Here is a 13,307-nt window from a genome sequence, read left to right as displayed (position 1 = left end):
GTACATTGATATATTAAAATGACAAGTCACACTTTCCCTATGGGTATATTAAGTGGCAGGGAATTTTCAAAGTAAAGCTAAGGTACAAAGCCAACATGAACAGATTACAAAATAAAAGCTTTGTTTTAGTTGAGGTTCTTCAGCTGTCCCTTGGTTTCAGCTGCACTCTAACTTTTATAATGGCTGTATGTGCCATCTCATGGTTATAAACCAAAGTCATACTTTAACTGCTGCTCAATATAACGCTTGCAAACGTGAATTAGTCCAGAAGCAGCAGCACAAAGCACCATGTGGCAGAGCCGCTCCGTGTCGAGCAGCACGGCGCTTTCTTTGTGTTGTAAAGGACAAAAGCAGGTGCAGCGAGGCGCCGGGAGAAGGCGGACCAATGGGAGGAGCCGCTGCGCAAGTTGGCACCGAGCGGGGACGCCGATTGGCCAACAGTTCTGCGTGGGCGTGCCCTGAACCATGGCGTATAAAGTCTCCCGGCACATTTCCTCGCAGGAGCAACCAGTGTGGACGCGACCAGAGGATACCCCGCGGTGTGAGTCACAGTTGTCACCAGGTCGTTTCAACTTTAAGCGACAGGAGAGGAAACGTACAGCAGAAACAGCGAGGCTAACTTTAGTTTGACTGATGCTGGGACGCTGCTGAGAGCTTAGGAAACCTTCAGCGTGCCTCCCGGTCTTCTCTCCGGCTGACCAATGCTTCTGCATCAGTTCATGAACGGAGCTCTGGACGTCATGCATCCCACACCGCTTCAGAAAGACACTACTTTTACCAAAATCTTTGTGGGCGGGCTGCCGTACCACACGAACGATGCCTCACTGAGAAAATACTTCGAGGCCTTCGGGGACATTGACGAGGCTGTGGTGATAACGGACAGACAGACCGGTAAATCCAGAGGATACGGCTTTGTGAGTACAAACAAGACCAGCCCCGCACCTCCACATCCTCCACGAGCCCAACACCTCGCTCTCATTCACAACTTTGATCACTAACCGCACCACAAGTTCCTCATTTGCTGTAAATCCGCCCCACAGCTTAGTCCCTTGCTATTACTTGTGTTTTAGTGTTTGTGTTCAATTTATGACTAAGGACCCAAATGTCTGCATCTACTGCATGTAATCATTCAGATTTATGTCAAAGGTAATCCTCCTCCGCTGAAGCTTACACGCATAATTGCACAGCACCTCTGTTTTTTCGCCTGGCTGGCTGTTATTTTAGCTTAATGAGGATGAGGGATCACACAAGTTGATGGGTAACTAAGAAGATTATATTTCAACATATGTCTGATGTGCTCCCCCCTCAGTGTCCCCCCTTACTCACCCCTGAGCAACCCCAGCTTAGGGCAATGGGTGTGTGTCTGCACTACTTGCTTGCTTTATATGGTTATTTTGGAGCAGTGGGGAGGTTGACCTTGCACACCCTGCCCTCCATTGTCAAGGGCCGGAGCAGTCGCCTGTAGCACATGATTTACATCACATCTTGGCAGCTGAGAGAGAAATTCCAGCATCAACAAATTAGGTCTCTCATATACTACAAAATGATGTCTCTTTGATCCGATCTAATTGAGTCTGCTGACAGTCTAAGCTGTAGAAAATACTTTTAAAGTCCAAGCTAAAGTTGTGTCTTCTGATCCGAGCTCATGGTGTAAGGTGGGAAAACTGCTGTTTTCCCTAATCCTAATTTGATCCTCGGCCAGAGTTGCTTTACAAAGTCAGGTTAATGAAAAATATCCAAGGACCCTTGTGATGTCTAACTTAATCCGCACTAATAGGTGACACATCCAGCTCCAGCTCCAGGCACAGATACAGATACTCATTCTCTCTTTGACACAAAGAACAGAAGCAGCACCAGAAATGCAAATATTTACTAGAACCTTGGAAAGACGCATCAGCAGCACTAATGTACTGCCGGGCCAAAGAAGGACTGGAAAACTGCTATGTGTGCATGTTTACTTCTAAAGTCAGAATTGGAAGACAATTGCTCTGAGTGTTTACACATCAGCTCCCTAACCCAGAGGAAAGCTGTTCTGGTATCAAACGGTTGTGTGTAGGAGCCAGTGTTTCAGGTTGAACAGGCTCGGGCCGATGTGGGTGCTGCCTGGGACAAGACACACATTTTGTGCGGCATGAGGCAACCTGCTAATTCTGTTTGCAGAGCGTTCCAGTCGGAGAGGTAGCCGGCAGCAGGAGGGGCGCCCCCAAAGCTGAGCGCACCTTTTTTCTAAACACACTTCAGAGGTGGATTAGTAGAAACACCCCCTCCTCCCCCCACAGCCAGGCTCTTCACAGTGTAAACACAGCCTCACTCCTTCCTGTGTGTTCACAACACAGGCCCTGGAGTGGGCTTTGTTCCGGATCCCTCCACTATGAAGAGGCATACTTTATTTATTTATTTATTTTTTTAAAAGAGTCCTCTTAAACAATGTGAGCCGTGGCCTACATTCACTGCCCGGTCCACACACCGAGGTGACTGAACCCTCTGAGTTGGCAGAATGTGGCAATCAAAACAGAAGGGCTCGTCTAATGCCAGGAGGGAGAGAGGAGGGGTGGACTAATACAATCTCCTTAATATTTTGTCCCTAATTGGATAAGCTCCTTGTTGCTCTTCCCAGATCCATATTTCAGCAGGTCTGCCCATGGCTGAGTGGCACTCAAGTGGCTGGCTATCACTGCTGTGGGCAGTTTTCAAAGCTTAGCATTGTGCTTTGTTTGTAGTTTCCCCTTCTTCTTCAGAGAAACAGAATCTGAACAGTGGAAAGCCTGTAGGGGGAAGTTTCTGATAAGACCAACCCTCTTTTTTTTATGCATTTCAACTGTTTTGTTTAGCTTAAATAACTGATGTGTCACTAGCTGTGTTTGTCACATGAGACAATGTTTTTGCTCTTGTTGACGAGTGTGGCTCTGTCATCAGGTGACAATGACAGACCGAGGAGCAGCAGAGAGAGCATGCAAGGATCCCAACCCCATAATTGATGGCAGGAAGGCCAATGTGAACCTGGCCTACCTGGGTGCCAAACCCCGCAGCATACAGACAGGTGAGAAACAAGCAGTGTTGCAAGCAGGCATACAGAGCCCATTTAATACATGTTTGTGTGATTTAGCAGGCTGACAAATCCTCCTTACAAACTTCGGGATAAGGGTGTCAATTATTTTTCTATATCATGTATCAATGATGCAAAATTCTGCTTTTGATAGTATTGAAAGTACCAAAGATGTAACAAAAAGGAAGCCCTACAGTGTTGTGAATTTAAAGAAAAGATTATCTCTTTATTTTAGGCTTTTCTTTCTTTTAGTCGTGCCAGTTGTTTTATTCTAGTGTTGTATAAAAGCTAAAAATTCTGCCATCATGACAACCTTACTAAAAGGTTAAAGAGATGGCTAACTTCCATTTAATGTGTGTGACATAGTTCAGTGCGACAATCCACTCTGACCACATGCATCAGATTATTTTACATACCAAATAACATTCAGTTTCTTCTATGTTTTATTGCTCACTGCGCATTAGAAACTGTTGTTCCACCCGTGGTGGGTTTGAAACAGGCACTGCCTCTGTCTCTCCATGCCCTCTGTGTATTGTTCTCTGATCCTCCTCTGTAAATGCAAATGTGTGTGTGTGTGTCTGACAGCCGGCCTCCTATCTTCCAGGCATATCCATCGGAGTGCAGCCCATTCACCCAGCGCTCATCCAGAGGCAGTATGGGTAAGTGAGCGGGAGTGGGCGCTTGTTGTATTCTCTTGTGTTACTCTCAGTGGGACACCACCAGGCTACTCCTTCTTTGACAAACATGGCCTCTAGAAAGTACATGTCAGTTTCTGTGTCCACATGCAACCCCTTGAGTAGTCCATTAGCATATTTGAGTTTCATGGGGCTGGGAGGGCTCGGAGATGGTTCACATATCTGTGGTAATAGAAAGAGCATTCCAGAGGTGAATGTGTGACTCATTCGTTGGCTTCTGTCAGGAGCCTCTTGACTCGTGTTGTACCTGCCTAAATGGGCTCTGTCACTAAGAAGGCTTCCTAGAAGTGCTTGTGTTGTAGAAACAGGATGGGTAGCGTCTAGGAGCCGCGGTCTGCTGAGCGGCTAATGAGCATTTCACTGCAGTAATGACTCTCCTCACCCCCTGCAGCTCTCAGAATTCATCCCACACCGACATATTTTATAGACAACATCAGATCTGTCTGGAAGATAAAAAAATACCACAAGACGTCAAGTATACTGTATAAGAGGGGTTTAGTGTACATGCTTTGACACATAGTGCTTATAGACTCACAGACGGTTCATAGTTTCAGGTGATTATACACGAGTGAAAACCTAATTATTAACGTTATATTCTGCTCCTTAATTCTACATACTGGATTTTTTAAATATATATAACAAATGCTGAAACGAATGGTTGATTTGTTTGGTTTTCTGTTGGTTGACTAATCAATCAACAACTATTCTGATAATTGTCAACATTAGCTGGTTTTAGCTTCTTAAATTCAAGGATTTTCTGCTTTTTTTCCTGTTTTTAAGTGATTTTAATTTGAAAATCTTTTACAAAATGATTTAAAGATAATCTTTTAATGAAATTAATCATTAGCCTAAGATATATTTTCAGGGTTGTTAAGTCGATCAACAGAAAATGAAACGATTACAAAGAAATTTTAACTGGAAGAGAAAGATCTTCATTGACTGATTTTTAAAAGTTTTTTATGCCTAAACAAACAAAATAAACAAACTCTTAATTTTTATGACTGAATAAACAAACTGACCAACACAACACAATTTCATACTGTTTTCCTTTGTTTATATGTGGCGGACCCTGCCACCTTTTCTAGCTTCAAACAGTGTTCTGGGGACCTTATTTCCTCTGAGAGCAGCTTGTTTTTTCAGTGATGGAAAAGCCCCTTAACTGTGTACATTTTCAAGCAAAACTGAAAGAAACCTATTCCAGCTCAGTCAAAACGAGCACTGTCAATGTGACAAGATCAGTCAGTTAATCAAAAACATAACTGGCAGATTAATATATAATGAAATAATCAGTAGTTGTAGCATCAGACGGTATACGACCTCAGAGCATGTACCAGCATCATGGAAATCCCAGGACAGTCCACAGGGACAAAGACAGAATAAGAAACATTTGGTGCTTTTGGAGGCTGAATAAAGTAAACATCAACTATATCCTCCGCTGTAGGATCACACTGGATCTGCATGGTAAATCTCAGTAGCTAAATCTCATTTTAGGAGGACACTGGGAAGTCCCTCCAATGTTCTGCTACCATAGTGAGCTTGGACAGCAGTAAAACCCTGAGGGGTTATAATGTGGAGCGCAGAGCTGCTCTGAGGCATGTGCCTGACAGGTGCTGGCTCGTATTACAGCCTTTTACACCCCCTTAATCTCCCATGACCACCGCCCCAGAGACGTGGAGAGGCGTACGGAGCACCTGTCCGTCCCCTCTGAGGTTCCTCTGTATGGCGGCTGACAGACGCAGGCCTCCCTAAGATGCAGTGGCTTTTCTCTCACCCCAAACCCCTTAGCAACATATGGTGTGAGGAGACGAGGTCTGAAGTAGGATTTTAAGCAGTGCAGTGGAGTATTGCACGTAGCGGTGGTGTGCTCGTTTGGACTGTGTATGTGTGCTGTATAGCTGTGGTCAGCAGATGCTGAGGACTGTGAGGGCCAGAGGGGGTCACTGAGGCCAGGAACATTGTTTTGATGGGGAGGGGAGGAGTTGTTCGGTGCGCTTGCAGATTCATCGCCTCTCATGCATCACCTCCTCCGCTCGTTCACTTCCCTTCCGCGCTTTCCCACGTCATACGTATCCCTTTTTATTCCTTTAGCACTGGTTTTTACTTCTCCTGCCACTAATGGCGTTTCAGATGGAGGGTTAAGGCACTGAAAACTGACACCTCTGTGAGACTGGGAGGGAGGAGGGTTTAGAGAGGAGATTGAGGGGGAGGAGGGTATGTGGGGGTGTATTCTGGGACCAATGCTTAATGAGACTGTGCTCCCTAGGAAACCCACCTCTACAGGTGCCAAACAAAACACCTTTTTTTCACCCCCTCCTGCTTTCAAAGAATATTCACAATCCTCTCAAACAAAGAGGGAAGGAGGCGGGAAGGAATATCAAGTCCCTCTTCCAAGCACTGTAAGGTGTTGTTAATTCCCCCCGCCCAGACCAGTCCCGTCTGCTTTCACACTTGGCGTTGCGGTGAGTCATGCGCTGAAGGTCATTTGTGTTATCGCGGAGAGATATTTAGCTGCCGGGTGTGATATCGCCCCGGCTTTTCACATTAGCTCATTAAGTGGGCTTCATGATGATGATTACTTCAGCCCATGTTTGTAATATTTATGGGCATCAAATGTTTTCTGGTGAGCACGTCTCTCCAGTGTCTCGGCCTGCCATCCCCAGAGTGGCACTGTGTCAAACACGCACCGACCGACCGTCAGCACAAAACCAGCTGACCTATGATCTTCTGGCCGTCATCCTCATTCCCCTGCCATTGTGTCCCACAATTCACTTGGCATCTGGCATCTCTGTGGCCCGCAGGAACTCTCTGCTGCTGTCCCTAACTTAAGATAGAAGCTAAAATTACAGCTAACATCTCCCATCTCTGCAGATATAATCCAGCAGTGCTTTGTCTCTCCTTAACTGCCCTCAGGCTTACATTTATTTACATGATTTTCTATTCCACGTTACCTACACAAGGTCACTTGATCTTGAGCCTAGATTAAGGCAAACTGCCCGTGGCAACACACTGCCAAGGCCACGGAGAAGGCAGTCTTATTATACACGATGTGAGTGAAAGCACATATACCCCGGGGCATTAATGTATGGTCGTGTTTGAAAGCTGTGTGTGCAAGTGAATGCCTCTTTGTAAGCAGCTCAATGGCACTGCGAGTGCAAAGTGTAGATTGCGCTCATGGGTGGGGGGTTACATTCATTTGCTTATGCTTACTCGGTACATGCCACTGTCGTCTGGTTTTATGTCCGTCACTTTCCTCCCCTTCAGTTGACAGATGTCTGTGTGAGCTTCTGTACTGTTTCTACTGCACTGTTGCTAGAAATGTGGAAACAGGGAATTTGTGCATGTTTCTTAAGTATTAGAGTTGTATATTTTATATATGGCTATATTTTTGAATGTTTGTAATATCACATCATAGCTGGGATTTTTCTTTCACAGACGAACAATAATAATAGAATTTTTTTTTTTTTCTTTTCATGCCTGAATAAACAAGCTGTTCTCAGAGGACAATAAGGTCCCCAGAACACTGGTTGAAGCTAGAAAGGTGGCAGAGTCTGCCACATATAAAAACTATGAAACTGTGTTGTCCTTTTTAAGGTCAGTTTGTTAATTCAGTCATGAAAACAATGGAGTTTGTTTATTTAGTTTGTTTAGGCTTAAAAAATCAGTCCATGGATTAAATTAAATGAATTAAAATGTCTTCCCCAAAACTACGTAGTGCACCTTTAATGATAGAACAGGACCTTTATGTTATTGCTGACAATAATAATCACTGCCATGGTTGCTCTCCGCTGCCAGCTGACCAGTGTACCAGCAGAGGATCAGAAGATGCCCCCAGTACAGGACTAGTCGCGAGGAGGGGGTTTGACAGAAAATGTCTGCCCATCCGCTCTCCCCTCCTCCTCCTCGTCCCTCAGCCAGCCTCTCTCCAAGGTGCCAGTGATGGCTTGAGAGTGCAGTGCGGTGTGCTGTGATGGATTGGAGTGGCTTTTTATCTTCTCCCCTTTTTTGTGTGATATGAACTGAAGAGGTTATGCTGATTGCGGTGTGACTCTTTCCCTGTTATGGCATGGTTTGGGGTTTGCAGTGGAAACTGGTGTGTGGGTGGGTGGAAGAGGGGGGGAGGGGCAGGGGCATAGGAGAGGGGGTGTGTGTATGTGTGTGTGTGTTTTGAGAGCGTGATGACATCCCTATCCATGCATGCATCTTTTGCTGTGCTGCTGACTTCATGGCTGCATCTCATTGCTGATCCTCTTCTTCTCCTCGCTTAAATCTGTAGATTACAATGAAGAAGTAAAGACTGATACAGTCCATGAAAGGAAGATTCACCAGTACTGAGATGCAGCTGAAGAGCGTATCTCCAAGTGACATTTGTCGTGACTATCTTGTGTGATGTTTTCCCCCAAAAGCGTAATATCAAGGGTAATGGCTCTCAAAAACAAAAAATCCATTACATCACCCTCTTAATGGAGGAGGGGGGTCCTCTCCTCTATGCCACAACCATCCCTCCCTATAGACAACAAACCCAGGAGAGATACTTCAAGTCTTGACCAAAAATACTCCTCTAAAGCTCTCTCCCCTTCCCTTTCCTCCGTGGATAAAGCTGCAAAGCAAAGACCGAAAGAGAAGGAGAGATGGTACAGTCCCCAGACCCCACAGCTCTAATCAGCTACATCTGAGGCCCATGAGGCCCGGTGGAGCCTGGCACCCAACCCTGATGAGCTCCCCCGCCACCACCACCTCCCCCTACTAGCATCACCTGCGATTGTCTGTGTGAGATTCACAAGTGAGAACTAAGAGAACGGCAACTTCTGCACAGCCCTCACGCTCTTCCCCTTTTTTGTCCGTGTGTGTGTGTGTGTTTGTGTGTTTGAGTGTGTTCAGCGAGTGAAGAGCAGCAGCTGTTAAAACACTCTGCTGATGCCTGAGCTTGAAAACCTGCCAGTAACGGCTGACTCTATCATCCCACCTCCTCCCCTTCCCTCCCGTCTACCTCAGGAGGCCCTACCCAACAGGTTTGGTAGGTTTCACTAACTGACACAGAGGGTTGAGTCACCTTCGCCTCCTAACCTCCCCTGCCTCTCGTCTCTTTAGTCTTCAATAGCAGTGAATATCTGTGTAAGAACTCTTTAAGATCAGACACCTACTGAGAGTTTATATTGCTAACAGGCCCGCCCTCTGGGACCAATGTAAACAATAGGAGCCAGGCTCTGGTGTTTCTCTGCTCTGCTGCCTCTAATAACCCTGTTTGGTCTTTGTGTCTGTGTGCAGGATGGCCCAGCCATACATCTACCCACAAGCCTTTGTGCAGCCCAGCCTGGTGCTGCCCACTCAGGTTTCCACCTCCGTCAGCAGCAGCCCCTACCTGGACTACAGCGCCGCATACAGCCAATACGCCCAGGCAGCCTTTGAGCAGCAGTACCCGTATGCCGCCTCCCCGGCGGGCTTCCTTGGCTACAGCTACGCCACCAGCCCTTCAGCCACTGCCGGCCCAGCAGCCGCAGCCACAGCTCCGGCCACCGTCCACCCCTCCCTCCCTTCCGCCGCCGGCCCAGCCCAGGCCTTCCTGCACTACGCCCCGCAGCAGCACATCCAGCCGGATCGTATGCAGTGAGAGGAGAAGGAAGTAGAGAAGGAGGTGTGCAGGTGGAGGAGAAGTAGGGAGGAGCGGGTGCGGACCTTTTGGAAAGATGATGGGAAAACACCCTATAGGGTGACCCAGCTATTATCAGCAGGGGCTTTCAGGAAAAAAGGGTGGGACTATTGCACTATACGATCAGGATGAGCTGTTTGCTCATTGGTTAAAGGGTGAAATGGGTGGGAGGGGTCGGAGGACTGTCTTGGTTCAGGTTGGGAAGCTAAACAGCATAAAGTATGTGGTCGCTTCCAAGGGCTTCCAGAAGCTGACACTTCATTTTTTTTATTATTATTATTATTATAATTTTTATTATTGTATTAATGTCAATGTCCATGTTTGTTGGTATGCCATTATTATCAATGTTACCTTGTTGGCTCAATCAGTGGAAGTTATGTGTGTCCATGGTACATACTGATGACTGTTGAGAGCAGTCTGGGACAACACCTCCTCCTGACTCCAGATTATCTGGGATGGACATTAAGGGTGCTGCTGCTTTAGGACATTGGGGGACAGTCAGAGGTGTAAGGGTGCAGGGTGGTGACAAGGAGGCGTCCAGCCATTCTCTCAACCTATCCAGGTAGAGCACTGCTTCATGAACAAACCTCCAGCGCTCAGCTTCGCACAGGAGGACGACAAGAGATTTCACCTCAAGGACAAAACAGAAAGTTTCAGTATATAAGAACAGTGGGAGCACCATTGTTTAGAGACTGTGATGTGAGGAGTACACATTTTTTTTAAATTCTTTTTAATTAAAGAGGCCTTAATAAAAGAAGAAACTCCTTGTTTTTTTATCTCCTGATTTTTCAAGCGCTCCCCCCACCACAGAGCCAAGGGCAGAGAGCCCATTGTAACTGGCCTTTCAGCTGTCAGTTACAATAATCTGGCTTACTCTGATCTTGATGATTTCAAATGGATGTAGATAATCACATGCAGTATGTGGGTGATGGGGACCGGGGAGCGCTGCGTATCGATGTTGAAAGGTAGCTGACACTGAGCTCAAACACCAGTGTATTTTTTTCCCCTCCTTTTCTCACTGAGATTGTCACAAACTGTTGCTCTCAAAAAGGACATTCATGTACAGCATTTTAAAATGTTTTCAGTCATCAAGTACATTTACGATATTTATATGTAGGTATTTATATGAGGTACTAAGTTAAGGTTTTGTTACTATGACTAGTTGTGGCACTGATTTCCATTTAACCTGCAGAGGCATACCTGCAGATCCACAGGTGTCGTGTTCATTTTGTTTTCTGTCCTGTCGCCATGTCAGTGGATTTGCCCTTGTGCACGGCAACTACAGTAGATGCTTGTTTGTAGATCCTCGACTGGTTGCATCAGAAATTGTCTAGAATTTTTTTCAATAAAAATGTCTTTTACAGTCCTCTTCAAAGAAGCCATACCAAAAAAAAAAGAAATAAAGACTTTGTATTTAAAGATGCCTCTTGATTTGTTTTGATTTTTAAAATAAAGCATCAGAAAGGTACCATAATCCTGTCCCAGAGTTCAGAATGCCACCACGTGAGTTATTTGTGTTTACAGTGTGTGTGTTGTGGCTGTGTCATAAGTCACAACAAAACTGAAATGCAGATCCTGCTGTGATGATACTGCTAACACCCTGTGGGGTTAAAGGGTTCAGTTATGTGTGTGAGCTTGTTATCAGGGCTGTGTATGCTGTTAAATCCTGTACAGGGGGAGGGGGGTCAGGAGGCCCAGACTTTTATCAAGCTACAACACCACCACCTGCCAGGGGTGGTGGGTGTTCCCTCAGGCTGACGCATTTGTTCTTTTCTCTGGCTGAGAGTTTTGTGTAAGAAGAAAAAAAATGGTCGTGTTTGTCAGAAAGCGGTTTGAAGCCCCGTTACCCCGAGCTGCAAAGTAACACTTTTTTTTCTCCCTGTCAAACAAGCTCGGCTAGTTCTGTTTCCCAGCAGCGTCTCTACATGTTTATGCTTACATCAGCTATTTTAGAAGATGTGTCACTTCTAAACCCCACTTAGGCCCGGAGAACAAAATGCAAGCAAGGTTGTTTGGAAGCAAAAACACATCCATTATGTTTTTGTCCTCACCCAGGGTGTAATTTATCCTCTCTGTAATGATTTACAATATGGCCTTGAGTTCAATGGATGTTTTTTTGTGGCGCTTTGTTTTGATTGAAATTCATTCAGACCTTATTTACTACGCTTAATTACATGGACACACTGCCCTTTTACATGCCGTTTCACTGAGTTTCAGCTCACATAGCAGCTTTTCTCTCAAATACAGTGTGTCCCAAGTTTGTTAAAGGGGTGCTCCAGCAATTTAGTATTATACTTCCATTGAGTTTGGGACAAACAATAGACCGATAAAAGTAAGACTAAGAGTCAGTCATACTGGTGACTGTCAAGTTTGTATAATGGAGCTAGATATCGGACCCAAAGATGGAGACTATTCAGTGAGAAATGCTAGCCTCGTGCATGCGCTAAAAAGGTTTCTAGCTTCTTTGTTTGCTTTCTGGTTATGCAGCCCCCTGATTATGTGACGTAGTGTTCTCCTGTTGGTCCTGCCTGTGAATTAAAACCTGCATGGATCAAAAATTCATGATGGAAAGCATCAAAATTAACAGTTCAACAACAATAGTAGTCTATGAGGGAAATGCTCTTTGAGCTGCAAGGGAATTTTGCTCTGCAAGCAAGTGGCCACTGGGCAAAATTGGATCAAGGTTAAGCATATCTTGCGTCTCTAGTTCTGAATGATACATTCACGGTGAGGTTGTACAATGTTGCATTTGATACAACTCGAAGCTCAAACATTTCTGACCTCTTTGTGAACTTTTAGCATCATGCACCTGGATAGCTTGGAGGTTGGAAGTTGAACATTTCAACTAGGAATTCCTGCCTCCAGTCCTGGAAGGCAGCAGTGCCTTGAGCTAAATGCTAACAAGGTACAATTTGTTCGCCATCTTAGTTTAGCGTGTTAGCATGCTAACATATGCTAATGACCACTGAATACAAATCACTGCTGAGGCTAATGGCGGCTCCATTACATTATGTTAACAACCCATGAGTCTTCATGGCATGGGCAACTCAAAACGGGAAGGTTAGTCACAATTTGGAAATGTACAATACTACTACATTTCCCATAATGCAACTTGGTAGGACCTTTGGAAAGCTCCTCCAGACATCATTCAATTGTTCTCGCAGGATGACTGAGTGTAATAAGTAAGTTTCATTTGTGAAATTGGTGGAGTAGCCCTTTACACATTCATGTTGTTCAGTGATAACAGCAGGTTGTGTTTGTGTTCAGGAGCTGTGTCTTGGAACAAGGCAGGATTTTACAGCAAAGCACGAGTAGAAAAAAAACAAAGCTCGACTGAAGCCATGCCAGCATGTTAGTGTGTGCTGTAGAAGATGACAGCACAAAGGACAAGTTGCAGTTTTTATGGCTGAATCGTGTCACCGATGTTTAAACACACTTGGGTTGAACAGAATTGATGTCGTTGCTGTTGCTATGTTTACTGGTTGTTGGTGTAGCGAGGCAGCTCTGGTCCCCCTCTCGTCACTGTTTATCTCTCACTATCTCACCTCCCTGGGCTCTGTTTGTGATCTCACTCACACATTTATTTACTCAACTTTTTCTGCTTGTCATTTGTGTTTTTCTTCTGCACTCATGGTCCTGTTTCTCCTCACATGCCAGTTTCTCTCTCCCTCTCCTCTTCCAGGTCTCCCACCTCTATCTTCTTCTCCTGCTCGTGTTCTCCTTGTGAATCACACCAGAGTAGAGGGGAGCAGAAACAGAGCCGGGTGTCAGCTTGATGAACGAGGTCATGCAGGCCCCGCAGACCTTGTTATGCTGAGTCACCATAAGGCCTCCCTCTCTCTCACTCTGCCTCTCGTTCACATGCACATACAAAGTGTGTTCGGTCAAATCTCACTCTCCGCACACTTCTCACTCCATC

The 13,307-nt window shown here is 45.5% G+C and overlaps 1 protein-coding gene across 1 annotated transcript; it reads left to right on the top strand.

The window, feature by feature from the left end:
• Window positions 1-502: 502 nt before the first annotated feature.
• On the top strand, window positions 503-10,807 carry LOC140998603 (RNA-binding protein 38-like). Its single transcript, XM_073468931.1, has 4 exons — window positions 503-914; window positions 2,917-3,040; window positions 3,651-3,705; window positions 9,007-10,807. Exons 1-4 carry the CDS (start codon window positions 702-704, stop codon window positions 9,347-9,349), a joined length of 735 nt encoding a protein of 244 aa, XP_073325032.1. The 5' UTR covers window positions 503-701; the 3' UTR covers window positions 9,350-10,807.
• Window positions 10,808-13,307: the final 2,500 nt, after the last annotated feature.

This window comes from Pagrus major, chromosome 6 (genome assembly GCF_040436345.1).
Source record: "Pagrus major chromosome 6, Pma_NU_1.0".
NCBI lineage: Eukaryota > Metazoa > Chordata > Actinopteri > Spariformes > Sparidae > Pagrus > Pagrus major.
The sequence above is the reverse complement of the archived record's forward strand: the minus strand, read 5'-3'. Positions and strand labels throughout refer to the sequence as shown.